The sequence below is a fragment of the Pristis pectinata genome, chromosome 1 (genome assembly GCF_009764475.1).
Source record: "Pristis pectinata isolate sPriPec2 chromosome 1, sPriPec2.1.pri, whole genome shotgun sequence".
Taxonomy (NCBI): domain Eukaryota; kingdom Metazoa; phylum Chordata; class Chondrichthyes; order Rhinopristiformes; family Pristidae; genus Pristis; species Pristis pectinata.
Window position 1 is genome coordinate 35,285,437 of NC_067405.1, and position 21,246 is coordinate 35,306,682.

Consider the following 21,246-nt stretch of genomic DNA (forward strand, 5'->3'; position numbering starts at 1 on the left):
GGCATTTAGTTTCTTAAATATTGTGGAGTTAGACTTGCAGTCAAGTGAAGACTTTTCCATTACATTTCTGACTTTTGCCTTGTAGAAGGTGGAAAAGGCTCTGGGAAATCAAGTCTGAATCATTTTCACAGAATGTTCACTTTTTGACTTGCTTTTGTAACTACTATTTTATTTGGCAGGTCCATTTCAGTTTTGGGACAATGGTGACCCTCCTAAGGATGTTCTGAGTCAGGAAATTTTGCAATGGAAAGGTCATTTAATAAAAAAAGGTGGAAGTTAAAATCCATCTTGCTGACAGTGATTATTACCTGCAGTGAAGTCCTGGAGCAGAAATAATTTGTCTCCAGCTATCAGACTAGTCTTCCTTTGTGCAGTCTGTGGTTCCATCTTATTGCAAGTTTTCCCCTTGATTTCTTTGACTTCAATTTTACTAGAATTCCATGATGGCACACTTGGTCAAATGCTGTCCTGTGTGTGTGTGTGTGTGTGTGTGTGTGTGTGTGTGTGTGTGTGTGTGTGTGTGTGTGTGTGTGTGTGTGTGTGTGTGTGTGTGTGTGTGTGTGGTTGGAGGGGGTTCTAACTTCGCCTCTGGAATTCATCTCTTTTGTCCAAGGTTACAATGCAAACTGAAACCAAGTGGACTTGATGGAAACCAAACTGAGCATCTGTGAGCAGGTTATTGGTTATCACAGCTGCTTAATAATACTATTTATTCATTCATTCATTTATTTATTTATTTAGTAATTTATAGATTTTTGTCTTTGCACTGTACTGCTCCCGCAAAACAACAAATTTCACGTCATATGTCGGTGATAATAATTCTGATTCTGTCCATACCACTTTACATAACTTTGCTGATGGTTCAGAGTAGATTACTGGATTGGATTTATTCCGTTTTTTATGGATAGGGTATTTATTCCAGGACAACTTTTCCCGTAGTTGCGTAGTGATATTGGCACAGCTTGGCTTAAACTGTGGTTAGTTCTGGAGCATACATCTTCAGCACTGTAACTAGGATGCTGTTGAGATAGATAATCCACTTGTTCCTTTGGCTGATAACTAGGGACAGTTAAAATGAACATAAGAGTATATCTCCAGTTAGAGTCAGAGAAGGTAAAAATGTTGAAAAGACAAAATTGAAAGCTGACTGGAAAAACCTTGTACTATTTTTTGAAGAGGAAAATGTTTTTTAAATGATTTTTAAAACTGTGTATCAACTAATTTAACCAACTTGCATGGTGTGGAGAAACAATTCTTCTACCCCACCCCTTCCCATCCCAGATTCATGTACTGCAAAATAATTGACAACCACAAGAATGTTAAACAGATATTTTAGTTTCTAGTCTTGGATTTAAAATTTCTTTACAGTGATTCACTACATATACACTTTGGGGCTTAACTTCTTCAGAATAGATTGATCCCTTTACCAAAAGCTAACACCACAGATTGATTAATTTGTGCTCAAAATATATAAAATATGATCAACAAGAGTTAAATGCTGACTACAAATTTTGGGGCTTGAAAGGTTAACTCTAAGAAGATCACAAAAATATGAAATGGTTTATAGAGAGGATGGAACAGGAAATTTAGTGATTATGCATAATTCTTTATAAATACTAATATTAAAAGGAAAACATTGCTGTTTCAAAAAAAACAAAATTACAATACAAATTATTTTTGAACTATAAAACAATGAAAATCTAAATTTCTAAAATTTTAAATTGTAATTTGTTGTACATAATATAAGAGTAACATGTCAAATGTATGTATCCATAACTTTCCTAAGGAAAAACTGTCAATGTTAAGAACGTAGAGCTGCCCGAGCCTTGTCAAGGATGTCTTTCCTCATCTTTGGGTAATTGGGATGGGCTCCTAATACCTACAAAAGAAAACAAAATAACAATAGTTAGAACATTATAAACATCTACATTTTATTTAATTGTTTTATCCCTCTTGGTCATGTCATTTTATAGTTGTCTTGAGTTGGTAACAATATTAGTTGACACCGACAGTTATTGCATCTGATTTCCTGATCTTTCCTTGTACTTGTCACTGACTCTCAGCACAGTTCCACATTGTCGACAGATTGAATATGCTTTCTATCTAATCCCCCAGCTTTACACAGCCGTAGTTGACGCATCTATGTGCAGCCCTATTCATTTGAATGGGTTTGCTGAGATTCATGTTCAAGTTTATTGGTGTCATAGACATACATACACAGGATATAAATGGCATAAAAATTAGCTTTTTCCAGTAGCAGCACAGTATATTACAAGACGAGGACAAATATAAGTTAACATAAATTAACCAATTATACATAACTTGCACTGTAACATTACCCATGTCAATTCATTCATTAAAATTGCTTAACTCATATTTCCCCCATATTTGCACGTGTTTTTAATTAATATCAAAAGATTTTTAAATAATTTTATTACTTAACTCTATTTCAGAGCCATAAAAAGGCCTTTGACAGCATGAGCTGTCAAATGGCCATCAGGCAATCTGGGACTGGGCCTCAGGTTCTACCATTTGAGACACAGTTACTGTTTGCACATTATTTCGCTCAGCACAATGGTTGCGTCAGCCAGGCTGTAAGCTGCAAAAGGTTAATGTGGCTGAGACAGTAGTATGGGGGTGCACCTGAGGCGTGGGCCATGAAAAAAAAATTCAGGCTATTATTTCCACAAATAATTTTAAACTTCTGCTGTTTAATGCTCGCAACACTTAAGTTACCCATATCAATTTATCATATTTTGATTCTGCCAATGTAGGGAGGTTAGATTCTCAAAATTAGCTTTATTGTAGTTTCTTTCCCTCCCCGTACCTACTTGTTTCATGTTCTCACTTTTAACCATGTTTATATTCACAGCTGCAATAACTTTAATGTTAAATTCCCAATTTGCAGAAAAGTTGCTGCAACATGATCTTTATTTTTCCTTTCCCACTACTACTTAGAGGAACTTGCATTTCTGACCAATCACTGAAAATTCTTGCTCTTCAAACTTACTGTTTTACTCCACACTGTGAAATTCTTGGTGAGATCAAATTTGTCAAAAACTCCTTTCATCATTCAGTCCAATTCTAATCCTTTGCTACCACTGCAAGGGCTATTCCCAGTTCTGCTGTTTAAAAATCTGTGTTCCCTATCATCATGTTCATAAATAACATTTCTAAAAAAGCTTGTTTTCAAAAATAACACAATTTTAGTGAAGATATTTATTTGAATATCCAGACCAGAAACAGTGAAACAACTTTGTCGTCATTTACCTCTGACCCAGTTTGTTGCCCTTCAGACCCCACTCCTTGCTGTCTTTTCACCATTCATTCCAATCTTCCAGTCGCCAATTCTGAACAAAGCAGAGGCCTCAGCTTTATTCTATCCTATTCTCGTCGTAATGCATTTCTGAACCTAAAATTATATTTATCTTCCACAGCCTTCACCTCCATGTTTACTACTTTGGCCAAGAGACTGCACCCCAGACTCTGGGCTCTTTCCTGTATCTAGAACTTATTATTCACCTGAACTCCTCTTTCTAGCTTCTAAGTTTTCCCCATCACTATCTTGGTGATCAATCCTTCCTCCCACTCTGCTTCCAGTAAGAACTTCATTCCATTTCCAAGTTTCTTCATATCCATCGTATCTGTTCAGATAATGAGATCTTCCACACCAGTACCTCCAAGATCTTTCTTTCTTCTTAACTATGGCTTCTCCTCTACCACAGTCAACAGGGGTTTCAATCACATCTCCTCTATTTCTCACACTTCTGTTCTCATCCCATTCCCCTCCCAGCCAGAGAAAGGATAAGGTTTCTCATCTTCCATTCACCAGCCTCCACATTTCCACAGATCATTTCTCTGTAACTTGTCATCTTTAATGAGTTTGTACAAACATTTCCACAGATCTTCCCCTCACCTTACAAAAGGACCATTCTCTTCATGATTCTCTGATTTGTCAACCAACCTCTCCCCTTTTCACAGTGCTTTCCTATGGAACCACAGGAGGTGCAGCACCTGCCCTTTTACATCTATCCCTCTCACCAACCAAGGTCCTCTCAAATAGTCCTTTCAGATGAAGCAGCTCATGATGTGGACAACTCGCTATTGGATAAACCAGATCCAGACTGGGTGATTGTTTTGCAGAACATTTTCATTCAGTATGTAATGTTGACTCTCAGCTTTCTAGTTGCATTTCACTTTGATTTTCCATCCTACTCCCACTCTGATCTTTCTTTGGCCTCCTACATTGGTCCACTGATGCCAAATATAAATACGAGGAAGTGCACCCCATTCCCTATCGAGCAGCATTACAGCCCTCAGAACTCAATACTGAAATCAACAATTTCAAAAGGTAACCAGCCTTTCTTCGTTATGTCAGGACTGGCCAACTATAGATGTACTGGTAACATTAACTTAGTTTTTCTCTTCCCACAGATACCGCCTGATCTAAATATTGCCATCATTCCTTTTTGGTTAAGAACATCCAACAACAAGTTTTCACTTTTCAGGACTTGGAGTGAGAGTGGGGGAATTTAAAAGAGAGAGTTCTCTGGGTTTGCTTGTGAGTTTTCACTTTACAGGAATTTAAAAGAGGCAAGATTGCTAATTGTTAGTTAATAGTTGATTGGCTAATTAGATAATTAACAGCAGCCAATAAAAAGAAGGTAGGGTCAAATAGAGCAGCTAGTGTCAGAGTGGGCAGCTGAGGCTTTGGCTCAAGGGGTTTTGTAAGTGGCCCAAGTGTTGGGAGTGAGAGGAGATCTTTAAAAAGGCTTCAGTGAGGAGGCACAGGTAAGGGTTTATTTTGCTGCTGATCCTTAGTACAAGATTCAGTGCAGGATGGTAGTTAGGGCAGTGGAATGCTCCTCCTGCAAGATGAAACATGGAACATAAAACATAACAGCACAGTAGCCCTTTGGCCTACGATGTTGTGCCAACATTTTATCCCACTCTAAGATCTATCTAACCCTTCCCTCCCACAATGCCCTCCATTTTTCAATCATTCATGTGCCTATCTAAGAGTCTCTTAAATGTCCCTAATGTATCTGCCTCCACCACCTCTGCTGGCAGTGTGTTCCATGCACCCACCACTCTGTGTGTGTGTGTGTGTGTGTGTGGGGGGGGGGGAACTTGCCTCTGACATCCCCCTTATACCTTCCTCCAATCACCTTAAAATTATGCCCCTTTGTATTAGCCATTTAAACCCTGGGAAAAAGTCTCTGACTGTCCATTCGATCTACGCCTCTTATCTCTATCAAGTCACCTCTCATCCTCCTTCGCTCCAAAGAGAAAAGCCCTAGCTCATTCAACCTATCCTCATAAGACATACTCTCCAATCCAGGTAGCATCCCGGTAAGTCTCCTCTGCACCCTTTCTAAAGCTTCCACATCCTTCCTATAACGAGGCGACCAGAACTGGTTAGACCATACTTGGAGTATTGTGTTCAGAGTTTTATAGAGTTGTAATATTACCTCGTGGCTCTTGAACTCAATACCCTGACTAATGAAGGCCAACGCACCATACGCCTTCTTAACAACCCTATCGACCTGCGTGGCAACCTTGAGGGATCTATGGATGTGGACCCCAAGATTCCACTGTGAGAAGTCAGGAAACCTCACGGTCTCCCTGATGACTACATCTGTGGGAAGTGCACCCAGCTGCAGCTCCTTACAGACCGGATCAAGGAACTAGAGTTGGATGTACTCAGAATCATCTGGGAAGCTGAGAACCTCATAGATGATCATTTTTTTGGAGGTGGTCACACCCAAGGTACAGGTTTCAGATAGATGGGTGACCACCAAGAAAAGTAAGGAGAGTAGGCAGGCAGTGCAGGGTTCCCCCTGTGGCCATTCCCCTCACTAACAGGTATACCTCTTTGGATACTGTTGAGTGGGATGTTCTTTCAGGGGCAAGCAGCAGTGGTCCGGTCTCTGGCACTGTGACTGGCTCAGAGGGAGAGGATGCAGTCAGGGTAATAATGATGGAAGACTCGATAGTGAAGGGGATGGACAGGAGATAGTGCGGCTGCAGGAGAGATGCCAGGATGGTGTGTTGCCTCCTGGCTGCTAGGGTCAAGGATGTCTCTGAGCTGCTGCAGAAAATTCTTGAGCAGGATGGCAAACAGCCAGAGGTTGTTGTACATGCTGGTACAAACAACATGGGTAGACCAAGGGATGAGGTTCTGCAGAATGAGTATAGGCAGTTAAGTAAGAAGTTAAGAAGCAGGATCTCGAGGGTAGTGATCTCTGGATTACTTCCGGTACTACATGCTCGCAAGGTCGAAATAGAAGGATAGGCCAGATGAATTCATGGCTGAGGAGCTGGTGCAGGGGGTAGGGATTCAGGTTGTTAGACCATTGGGATCTCATTTGGGGTAGAGACTACCTGTACATGAGACCTGTTGCACATGAACCAGAGAGAGACTCCGGCATGGTTCTGGAAGGTCGCAAATGTAGTTCCGCTGTATAAGAAAGGTGGGAGGCAACATAAAGGAAATTACAGACCTATTAGTCTGACGTCAGTGGTGGGAGAGTTATTGGAATCGATCCTCAAGGATGGGGTTATGGAATATCTAGAGGTGCAAGGCAAGATAGGTTCTAGCCAACATGGTTTTGTGAAGGGAAAATCCTGCCTGACCAACCTATTGGAGTTGTTTGAAGAAATCACAGATAGGGTGGATAAGGGAAAGGCAGTAGATGTTGTGTATTTAGACTTTCAAAAGGCCTTCGACAAGGTGCCGCATAAGATACTGATTAATAAGATGAGAGGTCATGGAATTACAGGTAGGATAACAAAATGGGTGGAGCATTGGCTGGTTGGCAGGAAGCAAAGGGTGGGAATAAAAGGATCTCGTTCTGGTTGGCTACCGGTTACTAGTGGTGTTCCGCAGGGGTCGGTGTTGGGGCCGCTTCTTTTTACCTTGTATATTAATGATTTAGGTGATGGAGTAAATGGTTTTGTGGCTAAGTTTGTGGATGACACCAAGATAGGTGGAGGAGTAGGGAGTATTGAGGAGACAGGAAGGTTGCAGAGAGACCTAGATAGTTTAGGAGAATGGGCAAGGAAATGGCAGATGAGATTCAATGTTGAAAAATATGCAGTTGTACACTTTGGAAACAGAAATAAACAGGCAGATTATTATCTAGAAGGAGAGAAAATTCAAAGTACAGAAGTACAAAGGGACTTGGGGGTACTCGTGCAGGATACCTTAAAGGTTAATCACCAGGTCGGATCGGTGGTAAAGAAAGCGAATGCTATGTTGGCATTCATTTCGAGAGGTATAGTGTATAAAAGTAAGCAAGTGTTGATGAGGCTCTACGGGGCACTGGTGAGGCCTCATTCGGAATACTGTGCACAGTTTTGGGCCCCATATCTTAGGAAGGATGTGCTGATGTTGGAAAGGGTTCAGAGGAGATTTACGAGGATGATTCCAGGAATGAAAGGGCTTACGTATGATGAGCGTTTGTGGGCTCTTGGACTGTACTCACTGGAGTACAGGAGAATGAGAGGGGACCTCATAGAGACATTTAAAATGTTGAAAGGACTGGACAGAGTAGATGTGGCTAGGCTGTTTCCCTTGGTGGGTGAGTCCAGGACCAGAGGGCACAATCTTAGAATTAGGGGGTACAGGTTTAAAGCAGAGATGAGGAGAAATTTCTTTAGCCAGAGGGTAGTGAATTTGTGAAATTCCTTGCCACGTACAGCAGTGGAGGCCAGATCATTGGAGGCATTTAAGGAAGAGGTAGATAGATATTTAAATAGTCGGGGTATCAAGGGATATGGGGATAAGGCTGGAAATTGGGGTTAGAATAGTGTGTTGTTTTTTTTGCCCCCCCCCCCCCCCCATTTCTCATTTCTTTTTCCCTTTTCCTTGGAACAGGCTCGATGGGCTGAATGGCCTACTTCTGCTCCCTTGTCTTGTGATCTTGTGACTATCCCTGCAGGGAAATTTGCTAATGCTGGATGGGAGGGTTTAAACTAGATTGGTGGGGGGAGGGATTCTGCGCAGGAGCAAGTCATGGGATAAAGCAGAGGTCAACAAGAGCAAATTCAGCAATCAGGATTGCACAGTAAAGGCAGGGAAAGGAATACCCAGCTAAACTGCATTTATTTCAATGTACAAGGTTTAACAGGTAAGGCAGACGAACCCAGAGCGTGGATTGGCTCTGAGGACTGGGATGTTATAGCCATAACAGAAACATGGCTGAGAGAAGGGCAGGACTGTCAGCTCAATATTCCAGGATACAGATGCTACAGGCATGACAGAGGTACAGTAAGAGAAGAAGGGTTATTGCCTTTTTGATAAGGGAGGGCAGAACAGCAGTACTTACGATGACATTCTTGGGGGACCGTCCAATGAGGCCATATGGGTACAACTTAGAGACAAGAAGAGGAGAGTGACTCTAGTGGGGCTGTATTATAGACCCCCTAATAGTCAGCGGGAACTTGAGGAGCAGGTGTGTAGAGAAATTGCTCATAGTTGTAAGAATAATAGGGTTGTATTAGTGGTAGACTTTAATTTCCCCAGTATTGACTGGACTATCAGGAGTGTTAAGGGCCTGGATGGGGTGGAATTTGTGAAATGTGTCCAGGAAAGTTTCCTGAGTCAATGCATAGAGGGCCCTACCCAGGAGGGTGCAATACTGGACCTTGTCTTAAGGAATGAAGCAGAGCAGATAACTGAAGTGGCAGTCGGGGAGCACTTTGGCTCTAGTGAACATAATTCTATTAGTTTTAAGATAGTGATGGAAAAGGATAGGACAGGTCCACTGGAGCAGGGCTAATTTGGGGGGAATTAGACAGGATTTACAGAGGTCTATTAGGTGAGCCTGTTTGAAGGGAAAGGAACAAATAGTAAGTGGGAGGATTTTAAGAGTGTGATATCGGGAGTCCAGGAGCAGCATGTTCCTGTTAGGGTGAAGGGTAAACCTGGCAAGTTTAGGGAACCTTGGCTGACGAGATATATAGAGGTTCTGGTTAAGAAAAAGGGAAGTATATATTGGGTTCAGGAGGTCAGGGACGAGTAAATCTCTTGATGACGATAAAAAGATTAAGAATTAAGAGGGAAATCAAGAGGGTAAAGAGAGGGTATGAGATGGATCTGGCAGGTAAGGTTAAGGAAAATCCCAAGAGGTTCTACAGCTATATTAAGAGTAAAAGGGTGGGTCAGGAGAGAGTAGGTCCCCTTAGAGATCAGCAGGGTGGCCTATGTCTTGAACTGCAGTAGATGGGTGGGATTTTTAACTTGTATTTCTTCTCTTTTGTTTACTGAAGAGAAAATTATGGTTGCTCAAGAGATAAGGGAAACAAGTGGAGATATTTTGGAGGATATTTGTATTACCAGGGAGGAGGTATTTGCAGCTTTACAGCACAATAAGGTGGATAAATCCCCAAGGCCTGGTGAGTGCATCCTCGTACTTTGTGGGAGGCTAGAGGAGAAATTGCGGAGGCCCTCGTATTCATTGTTATCCACAGGTGAAGTTCCCAAAGACTGGAAGGCGGCTAATGTTGTTCCATTGTTTAAGAAGGGTAGCAAGGACAAGCTGGGGAACTACAGGCCAGTCAGCCGGACATTGGTAGTGGGGAAATTACTGGAGGAAATTCTGAGGGACAGGACCTACCAGCATTTGGATAGACAGAGTCTGATTAGGAAGAGTCAGCATGGCTTTGTGCATGGAAAGTCGTGCTTGATGAACTTGTTAAGAGTTGTTTTTTGAAGAGGTAGCCAAAAAGGTAGATGAGGGTAAGGCAGTGGATGTCGTCAATATGGATTTTAGCAAGGCTTTGACAAGGTCCCGCATGACAGGCTGGTCTGGAAGGTTAGGTCCCATGGAATCCAGGGAGAGCTAGTTGGGTGGATTGAAAATTGGCTCAGAGATAGGAAGCAGAGGGTGGTGGTTGAAAGTTGTTTCTCGGAATGGAGGCTGGTGACCAGTGGTGTGCTGCAGGGGTCAGTGTTGGGACCCTTGTTATTTGTTATTTATATAAAAGATTTGGATGCAAATGCACAAGGCTTGATCAGTAAGTTTGTGGATGACACGAAATTAGGAGGTGTTGCTGATAGTGAAGAAGGTTATCATAGATCACAGGGATCTTGATCAGTTAGGGAAGTGGGCTGAGGAGTGGTAAATGGATTTCAATACAGATAAGTGTGAGGTGACGCATTTTGGAAAGTCAAACCAGCGTAGGACTTGGACTGTGCATGGTAGGGCACTAGAGAGTGTAATGGAACAGAGGGACCCAGGAGTACAAGTGCATAGTTTATTGAAAGCGGTGTCACAGGTAGACCAGGTGGTGAAAAAGGCATTTAGCATGCTGGCCTTCATCAGTCAGGGCACTGAGAATAGGAGTTGGGACATTATGTTGCAGTTCTACAAGTCATTGGTGAGTCCACACTTTTGGTCATCCTGTTAAAGGACAGACGTGTTTAAACTGGAAACAGTGCAGAAAAGATTTATGAGGATGTTGCCAGGACTAGAGGGCCTGAGTTATAGGGAGAGGTTGGCCAGGCTAGGTCTTCATTCCTTGGAGCATAGGAGAATGAGGGGTGAGCTTATAGAGGTTTATAAAATCATGAGGGGCATAGATAAGGTGGATAGTAGCTGTCTCTTCCCCAGGGTAGGGGAGTCCAAAACTAGGGGACATAGATTTAGGATAAGAGGGGAAAAATTTAAAGGAGACTTGAAGGGCAACTTTTTCATGCAGAGGGTGGTGAGTACATGGAACAAACTGTCAGAGGAGGTGGTTGAGGCAGGTACAATAGTATCATTTAAGAAGCACTTGGATAGGTACATACAGGGCAGGGCTTAGAGGGATATGGGCTGAATGCAGGAAATTGGGACTAGATGGGTGGGCACCTTGGTCGACATGGACCCGTTGGGCCGAAGGGCCTATATCCTTGCTGTATGCTCTGTGACTCTGTAACTGCTGTACTCTGCCTCTCCAAGTTCCAATATGATCTTTTGTTTCCTTTCTCTCTTGCTGTCCAACTGCTGGTACCTAAAGCAATTATGTTACCTGGACAACCCTAGCCTGTGCCTTATCAAAGACATGTCCTCTCCGCTCCCACTACTTAAAACATTTTTTTTCTCACTTGACTTGAAAATGTTGACTTTATTTCTTTCTCCACAGACAATGCCTGACCAGCTGTGTTTTTGGTGGTTTCTGCTTTTGTTTTAGAATTCTATCATCTGCATTTGTTTCAATTTGTAGCCAAAAAATAAAGGCTACATAAAATCATTGGTATTTATTAATTTAGTTATGACTGCTACTTTGTTAGTTTGTTGGTACAACCAGTGTGGTGTCAATTCTGTGATGGAAGATTTTCTGTGCTATGTGAATTAGGAGTAGGCCATTTAATGAGATTGTGGTTGATATGATTATAATCTCAACTCTGCATTCCAGTCAAAAAGGTAACATTTTACATCCTTGCTTATCAATCTGCCTTAAAAACATTCAAAGACTGCTTCTCTTGCCCTTTAAAGAGAGTTCCAAAGATTCAGTGCTCTGGCAATAAAGGTTTTGCATCATCTGTTTTAAATTGGCAACCACACTTTTTAAAAACTGTTACCCCTAGTTCCAGATTATCCCACAAGAGAAAAACAAAAAGAAGCATCCTATCTACATCCATCCTGTCAAAGTCCCTTGGGATCTGGTATGATTCAATCAAGTCACCTCTTACTCTTTTATACTTCAGTGAATACAGGCCTGGACTATTTAACTTGCTCTTGTTACAGACTCAGTGAAAGTCCCTTTAAGATAGAGAGTGTGTGTGTATGTGTGTGTGGGGCGTGCTTACGTCAATAGAAGATTAAGGACGTAATGACGTTGTTGAAGAAGAAGGAGAGAGAGAGAGAGAGAGAAGGGAGAGAGAGACACCAGCCTGCTAGTTTTCTCTATCGATGGATGAGAAACTATAACTGTGTCTGCCACTGAAATCCATGTATGGAAGTTGGAAGTAATCCGGTGGAGTTCACTTTGTTGCTGACCTGTAGAAGGAAACAGGTATTTGTGTGTGGACGACCACGATTCGGATGCTTTTCGGGGTGAGGAAGTCACTACCGAGTAAACACTGAAGTGTCGTTTGGGTTCCATCGTGGAACATTTGGATTTCGTATGTACTCTCTCTCTGTTTTTCTACATCTACGTCTTATCTTCTGACAACGGTGGTTGTTGAAGAAACCCTTGCTCATGTTTCACCTTATGGCTTGCGGAACTGAACTTTAAGAACCATTCTGGAACTGGGAGTTTTGGACTTTGCCACACACACACACAAAGAGTTTAGTTTTGGGGTTAACGTTCAAGGTTTAACATTTTTGAAGTCTAACATACTAACATTTTTACTTTTATTTTACGTATTATCATAAGTAGTGATTAATAAAATAGTTTTTAACACTAAATCATGCTCAGTGTGTTTCTTTTGTTGCTGGTTCGTGACACTCTGAACTGCTTCCAACATATTAACATCCATTCTTACACAAGGAAACCAGTACTTTACATCGTCTTCTAGATGAGTTCTCACCAAAATTCAATGTAACTTTTGTAAACTTCAGTAACGTTTGTATTCAATTCCTCTTACAATAAGCACTCTTTAAGCTTTCCTCATGACCTGTTTTTCTGCATGCTAACTTTTCACAAATCATACACTATTTCACTATTCCACATATTCCACTAAATCAGGCAGTGCTTTTCAACCTTTTTCATGCTGCGGCACCCCAGAACATGTCCTTGTTAGATGGTGGACCCCCCAAAGCCCACAAAATCAAACAATCGATAATTCATGCATACAACACTTAAGTTACTGCACATAGGCCCTATTGAAATAGTGACTATTTCAATCACCAATAATTACCAGCGGTGTCTTTCAGTGTTCAGTTCAATGTGAAGGTTGTGCCTGTTTTGCACTGCAGAGTTTGTCCAAACGTGGTGGTGTATGCAACAAACATACGCATATGTAATCCTCAATATTCAGTCTTGGTCTGTATTTGGTTTTCATGGCAGTGACTGCAGAAAATGCTATTTCGCACAAGTAAGTGGTTGCAAATGGTAATAGAACATTGACGTCTTTGCCGGACAGCAGTGGATACTCCTGGGAACACGCTATCCAGAACGACAACAGTGACATTCGGTTTAACTGCAAGCACAAAGTCCTGTCAGATGACAGTTCAGCCAATTCTTCTTATTCACGTCCAGTTAAATCAGTAAGCAGGCATTCAAACAGATTCCGAATCCAATCAAACATGCTCGTGTCGTTGTCGCCGAAATACTCATGAAAATAATGTGACAGCTGTTGAATATGGTTCAAAACGGTGCTCGCAATGGCCCCTGTCTTAGTCTCGTTCACTGTCAGAAAGTCAGCCAGCAATGGAAACATAGATGCCTTGCTTGCATCTTTCCTTCCAGATACAGAGTTTTTTCTGGAAGGCATTGATTTTGTCATGCGTTTTCAGAACATTTGAGCCAGGTCCTTGCAATGATAGATTTAAGCTGTTCAAAATGTTGAAAATATCTGAAAGGTAAGCTAATCTGGCAACCCACATCTCATCTGTCAAGAACTGTGCCAATGATCCATTACGCTCCTTTAGAAAAATGAGCAGTTCATCTCGTAATTCACAACGCAGCCTCAATGACAGCCATCTGACTTCTGTATGTAGCAACAAACGCTTATGCTCGGCTTCCATTTCACAAACAAACAAACGATGATTGAGCAGCCTGGCTTTGATAAAGTTAATGATTTTAATGCACGTGGAAAACACATCTGCAAGATTTTCATCCATATCCTTTGCAGCCGAAGCCTCACGGTGAATCATGCAGTGGGTTGCCGCTACATGTGGAGCTACTTTTTTCACTCATGCGTCTAGACCCGACTTCCATCTCATGATTGCGACAGCACCATCCGTGCAAACTTCAATACGCTGTGTCCACATCAATGCCAATTGTACAAAAAAAAGTGTCAAGCACACGGGAAAGTTCTTCACTGGTTGTACGCCCTGGGAGCGCCTTGCAAAACAAAAAGTCTTCCAAAGCCTCTCCTTCCCAGCAATATCGAACATAAACTAACAACTGTGCAGCACTGGCAACATCAGTACTTTCATCGAGCTGAATTGCAAATCTGACTTGCTGAAGGCGTGCTATCAGCTGGCTCTGTATATCTTCTGCCATATTGCAATTCTTCTGCTTACTCTGTTATCAGACAGTAGAATGGCTTTCGGTTTTTGACTGGATTCTTTTCCCAGTACAACTTCACACATATCTACTGCTGCAGGCAGTATAAGCTCTTCTCCAATTGTGTGAGGCTTTCTGGAATGTGCTATTCGTAATGCTACCAAATATGATGCGCGAAGAGCCTTCTCATTTACAGTGGCGCAGGCTGTCATTTTGCCTTTCTGCTTGAGATACAGCTCCTTTTGCCGCTCAAGGGCGGCACGGTAGCGTAGCGGCTAGCGCGATGCTATTACAACGCCAGCGATCGGGGTTCAATTCCCGTTGCTGTCTGTAAGGAGTTTGTACATTCTCCCCGTGTCTGTGTGGGTTTCCTCCGGGTGCTTCGGTTTCCTCCCACATTCCAAGGACGTACGGGTAGGTTAATTTGGGTTAAAAATGGGTGGCGCAGACTCGTTGGGCCGGAAGGGCCTGTTACCACGCCGTAAATAAAAAAAAATATTCCTTTGGCTTACTGGCAATATCTGGATGCACTGTTGTTAAACGGCGCTTCAATTTCATTGGTTTAATTGCATTGTTGGACAGTGTTTGCAAACACACAACACAGAGAGGTTGGTCCGCATTTGTCCCCACTGTGATGAAGCCATATGAAATGTATTCTGGATCGTACTTGCGTTGTTTTCTCTTTCCGTCACCCTTATCCCCTTCGTCATCAGAATCTTCCGGTTTCCGGTCAGCTTTTCTCTTCAGAAATTTCTCCATACTCAGCAATACACGCTGGACAGTTTAATTACTATTACTGATAAAATTATCAAAACTAATCTAAAATTTACATGCTTGCACACTTTTCGTTTAACAGTGACGTCACTGTGGCGTAAATGCACGGTAAGTAAGCAATATTATTAAGGCACACCAACAACGTCACTCAGTCTCGCTAACACTACAGTGCACAACAGAATAGTAGTGAGTAGTGAACACTGCTGACTACACAAATTGAATATTAAGCGGCAGCTTACCAGAAGGGAACACCGTCTAAGTCTCTAAGATTGTTGCCTATAACAGATCGAATAGATATGGCTGATATTCTGAATAGTGGAAAACTGGAGCAAGCAAGTAAGCTACGTCTTTGTAACAGGTCGCTTTTCCATTTTTTTCTTGGCTTGCTCGCGGACCACAGCTTGAAAACCTCTGCACTGTGGTACATAGATCCCTCTACAATCTTGCACCATATAGCTAACATGCTTCTTAAAACAAAAATCCCAGCAAAGGCATAATTTCACATTTTACTACATTATACTCCATCTGCCAAATCTTTGCCAACTCATTTACCTTCATTACTTTGTAGCCTCATTTAGGTCCTCTTCACAACATGCATACCTCTGTACAAAAACTGTAACCCCAGCACTGACCCCTGTTACCCACCACACATTTCAAATTGCCAACCAGAAAATGTCCTGTTTATGCCTACCCATTGGATAACTAACAGGGACCCATCATTTATTCATACCAATATGTTAATTCTTCCACTATAAACATATATTTTCTGCCAGAACCTTTGATGTGGCACTAAATGCTTTCTGGAAACTTTGGGTATAGTATTTCCACTGGTTCCCCTTCATCAACAGCATTTATGTCTTCAAAGAACTACAGAATGTATTACTACTTTAATGAATATATTGATTTAATTTTTTAAGGCTCTGCTAATTAAGTGGCATGCAATGTTCCATATAATTTACTGAATGTTTGGGTGTATCTAGTATTGATTTCCTGGTATGCCTGCTGCTCATTAGCAAATAAATAGACTTGTACTTTCTACTTCATATATGGTAATTCATGGGAAAGCGTCACACTATTGAGGTAAATTGTGGGCATCAGTAAATAAATTATTTGCTGTTCCAATAATAGCACAGAATAACACTAAATATTTGAATTTACTAATTCACTGCCACTTGTACCTGATTTCTGCACTTGGCCTGTGCTGTACCAATTTTGACGTATTGCCTATCACTTACTTAATTAATAGCACTGACTTGCTTGATGCTCATCTGTACCCTTTTGGAAGTTGCAAAATTTAGCTTTGCATGGTATCACAAAAATAGCATATTTTGTTCTAATTTAGTTAATGCTTTGTTTTATTTAAATTTCCATGCTGCAAAGTAGTTTGTTTTTTTTGGTACTGTTTTAGGATGTATCGTAATTGGATTTTTAAGAAACGTCAATTTAAAATAGTCCAGGATTGTGAACGTCCTGAGTGGTTATTCAAGCAAGGTATCCGAAAATATTGTAGTAATTCTCAGCTCATGTTATGATAATTATATTCTTGCAAAATTGAAGTCTAAAATCCTCTTCAGTGCATTTGCAGAAAGTGGTTCTATTATGTGGATAATGTGGTAAATGTCTTTAACCTTTTCCTGTAGAAATTCAGAAAAATGGCAAGACTGTCTAAATTTTCTAAGGCAAATATTATTTTAATTGATGCTAGTTCTGAGGCACAAATTAAAATTATTTTCAGAAGGAACAATACAAAAACTAATCTCTAATGTTCTAATTTTAAAAGTATAAATTTGAAGGAGAGCAAGAATGTCTTCAAAAAGTGTAGTATGCTGAAGATAGAATTATCACAGTTGAATTCTAATTCCTTGCCCACGTTTTAAATGTCTCTCCTACTTAGTATGAGAATTAATGTCGCCATACATCATCTCAAAACCTTCTACCAAATTCCTTAGTGCATCACCATGTTCTTAAAGCACTACTGGAACATTCTTTTATATCCAGAAAATAGGAAACTGCTTGGATGATAGAATATTTGTGATACACTTCACATGGGGGAAGTAAACAAGTGCCTTTCTTTTTAGAAAACAGTCCAATGACAGCAATGAAAGGATTGATGAAATCTCATCTAAAGGATAGGTGAGTGAAGTAGAAATGTTATCAATGTTCAAGATTCTATTGAATAGATGGAAGAAAGAAAGTGACTAGAGGGGAATCAAAATAGAATAGGTAACAGTGATTAGAAATAAGTTTGTCAATCATTCACCATTATTTATTCCTAATTAATGTTACAGCAAAATATTATAATTTTTAAAATAGTTTCTGTGTGCCTGTGGAGTTTAAAAGAAAAATCAGCAGTGGCTTCCTGGGCCACTTCAATTCAACATTGGAGTTTGGAGAATTAGAGAACTGGTGGAGGTTACAGGGATGGGCACAAGACCACATTTGGGTTTGACCCCAGTGAGAATTTTACTTTATTGATGGTTATTAAGGCAAAATATTTTCCTTTCAACCATATAAAAAAAGTACCCTATCAATGTTTAACAGTAATTAAAACCATGTTTGTTTTTAATCAATTGACAGCCAAAATTAGGACTATTTGTTGGACAGTAATTAAAACCATGTTTGTTTTTAATCAATTGACAGCCAAAATTAGGACTATTTGTTGGAAGGGGGAATGCCCTGTTCACATGCTTTTCATACAATGCATTGTTAATTTATTACGAACTGAGGTGAAAATATTGAGTTTGAAGCATTAACTCAATGATTACAGCCGATTTAAATTAAAATGGCTTCTCTGTTCCCAACATTAAACCATGTGAATATCTGAAAACTGTTGTAAAGATTGACCAATAAAATAGCACTGATTTAACCATTAAATGTAGACAGCTATTCATAATCTCAGACACCAGCTACCATAATCAAATTGATAGCAGTAGGAACTTTCACTCTATCATTTGGTCCTATAAAAGTAGTTTCCTTTGAATTTCTTAGGGCTCCACCAATAATAAGATACATTTTAGTTCACTTTCAACACAGGTAAAGAAGGAAAAGTAGAGATTTGAGCTTTAATAGTGTTAAGCTGAATCTGTTGGGACAAATCTCAGCTCATATTAGATATAGTTATGTTGAATATTTATGATAACATATTGAAATCTATTTCAATTGTGTTTTTAACCATCCAAGTACATTTATAACTTTGATTATGATACATGCATTTTAATGCCTAATATTTTGAATTTCAGATGCAGAGCCAGCTTAGAAAACTGTATAATTTGCGTCATTTGTGCAGATTTGCTTTCTTTTATTTGTAGGTTAACTGGATATTTTATGTCATGCTTTAATAATTTTAATATCTGGTTTTCCACACAAGGTAAACTGTAGAAAGTAAAGGATACTAAAGGTTACTAGCTGTCCAAGAAACCTATTTTTACAGAGAAGGGGAACAAACAGCTAGTTGACAGAAGCCAGAGGACTAGAAGTGACAAATATGATTACATTTCTTTAAAGGGTAGTAAAGTTAAGCCAGGTAATCATAAGCCAACTATTTTTTCATTTTTAATGAAAAATAAACAGCAAATGATTAAAGGAAATCAATACTGATATCAGAAAGGAAGATCATGCTAAGCAAACACAATACAATTTCTTTGTGGAGGTGACATGAATGATGAATGGGGAAAATACAATAAATGTGAGTAATAAGGATTTGCAGAAATTCTTTGACAAGGTTTCAGGTGGGAGACCACTGGAGAAGATTTAGCAGTGCAAAATTAATTTTAGGGTGGATAACTGGATTATGAAATGGTTAGAGAAGAGACAAAGCAGAAGGTAATTAACTTTGAGTGATTAGAACTGTTAGTTTCAATTCACTATTTCCATCAATTGTGGTGACATTGACTGGGATGGTAACAAACCTTTTCAAAAGGAGACGTATAAATTCTGAGGACCAAGGGAAGCTGTATGGAGATTAAACAATTTCGTATTTAAAACATGGGTAAAGTTTGTGGTTTAGAAATTCAGGCTCCTAAGATATATGTGCAGCCTTAGTCACTTGGCATAGAACAGAACAGTACAGCACAGGAACAGGCCTTTTGGCCCATGATGCCAGATTAAATTAATCTCTTCTGCCTGCACATGATCCAATATCTCTCCATTCCTTACATATTCATTAGCCTCTCTAAAAGCCTCTTAAATGCCACTATCATATCTGCTTCCGCCACCAGCCCTGATGACATGTTCCAAGCTCCTACCATTCTGTGTGTGTAAAAAAAAATCATCTTGCTTAGCGTATCTCCTTTAAACCTTCCCCCCTCACCTTAAAGCTATGCCTTCTGAAAAGTGACATTTTTTACACTGGGAAACAGACTCTGACTGTCTGCCCTTTCTGTGCCTCTCATAATTTTATAAACTTTTATCAAGTCTCCCCTCAGCCTCCAACACTCCAGAGAAAACAATCCAAGTTTGTCCAACCTCTCCTTAGAGTTAATACCCTCTAATCCAGGCAGCATCCTGGTAAACCTCTTCTGCACCCTCTCCGAAGCCTCCACCTCTTTCCTGTAATGGGACGACCAGAACTGCACACAATACTCCAGATGCAGCCTAACCAAAGTTTTATACAGCTGCAACATGACCTCTTGACTCTTAAACTCAGTGCCCCAACCAATAAAGGCAACATGCCATACACCTTCTTCACCATTCTATCTACTTGTGTTGCTACTTTCAGGGAGCTATGGACTTGAACCCCAAGATCCCTCTGCACATCAATGCTATTAAAGGTCCTGCCGTTAACTGTATACTTTCCCCTTACATTTGACCTCCCAAAATGCAACACCTTACACATATTGCTTTAAAGCTAATTGAATACTACAATTTGATAGCAAGAAGGACATAAAAATGGATGCAATGATAAGTTTCTATAAAACCTTACTGAGACCACAATTAAGAATACTGTGTATATTTTTCAGCTTCGTAGTTACAGTAAGGGTGTTGAGCCAATTTGAAGATGCTTTGCAAATTCACTATATTTTTAATGCTACCTAATAGGATGAAACAGAAATATATTGAAAGCCTTAAATTTTACAGATGTTTATTGTTTTAAAAAAAATCACGAGATGATCTGATGGAGGTGTTTGAGAGGAAGAAACAAAGTAGGTAACTGTGATTGTAGTATCAAAAATAAAAATCAACATGTAAGGGATTAGAATAGGGATGCTCTTTTAAAAATTTGGTCAGAGTTGTGAGGCTGTGGAAATGGACTGCTAGAAGTGTTGAGTGGAACTAAAACCATGCTAACATTTAATCTGAGTTTAGATAAGGTACTGGTGAGATAGCAGCAGAGGTAATTAGACTGGGCATCCAAAATTAGGAGCACTTGTGTGGAGGATCAGCATTAACACGGAGTAGTTATAATTATTCTGTCAACAATACTGAAACCTACATCAAACTTTGCATTTAAAAATGTTACCTTATGACAAATGTCAATAGCATCAACATATCGTTTTGCCTTCAAGTAGTTAAAAGCCAGCTTGTACCCTGTAAAATAAATGGTATCAGTTTTGAGCTAGGTGTTACACGTCAATGCATTTCAAAATTTATGATGCTAATGCGATATATTAATTAATTGGATTTTACCAATTGTTGGATTTGTCTGGTTACAGTACTTCCAAGCCATTTCGTAATTAAAGGCTGCATCTTTATAAGATTGTTCTTTCTCCATAATGTAACCCATATATTCATAGGCCTTGCAACAAGACTAAGAAAATAAACAGCTGTTAATACAGATATGAACCAAGGACACTTTTCTAAAAATACACAAAACAATATATTCCCAGTGATACTGTATCTACCAAGATCCTCATGAAAACTTGTATGATCAGAGGCGATCTTTGATAAACGTCTTACACAACAATGGCATACAATATTAATGAAATTCACCAACCTTATTATGCCGCAGACAGCGTTTAAGTAATTCAACCGCCATGTCAAATTTTCCAGATTGTATGTAAACATCAGCTAGGAGCAACCAACTCTTTTCCAACTCCTCGGCATCAATTGCATTCCAGTTTAATTTTGCAATGCGTTTCAGCTGATTTCTTGCACGAGGTGTCTGCTTTAAAATCATGTATGCAGTAGCCATTCCAAATAGTGCAGGAATGTGGTCCTTCTGTATTAAGAAAATCAGTTATCAAATTATTAATATAAATAGTGCTCTGCAATTTTCCTTTAGATGCATTTCAATTAATTTCTAGTAGGTTTTCACAACATTGATCCAAGCTTAACTAATAAAATTTGGTAAGAACCTGCTAAATAAATTCA

The 21,246-nt window shown here is 40.0% G+C and overlaps 1 protein-coding gene across 3 annotated transcripts in view; it reads right to left on the reverse strand.

The window, feature by feature from the left end:
- Positions 1–1,350: 1,350 nt before the first annotated feature.
- ttc21b (tetratricopeptide repeat domain 21B) overlaps positions 1,351–21,246 on the reverse strand; it is an 85,758-nt gene continuing 65,862 nt past the window's right edge. The window contains exons 26-30 of one of the 3 annotated variants that reach the window (XM_052027564.1): positions 20,870–21,094; positions 20,563–20,683; positions 20,396–20,463; positions 15,177–15,213; positions 1,351–1,879 (exon numbers count right to left, since the gene is read on the reverse strand). In XM_052027564.1, the coding sequence (XP_051883524.1) occupies positions 15,193–15,213; positions 20,396–20,463; positions 20,563–20,683; positions 20,870–21,094 (435 nt within the window). In that variant the 3' untranslated portion in view covers positions 1,351–1,879; positions 15,177–15,192. Of the gene's footprint in view, positions 1,880–3,270; positions 3,351–15,176; positions 15,214–20,395; positions 20,464–20,562; positions 20,684–20,869; positions 21,095–21,246 lie in introns of all 3 variants that reach the window. The other 2 variants (XM_052027554.1, XM_052027546.1) reach the window with 2 other exon arrangements.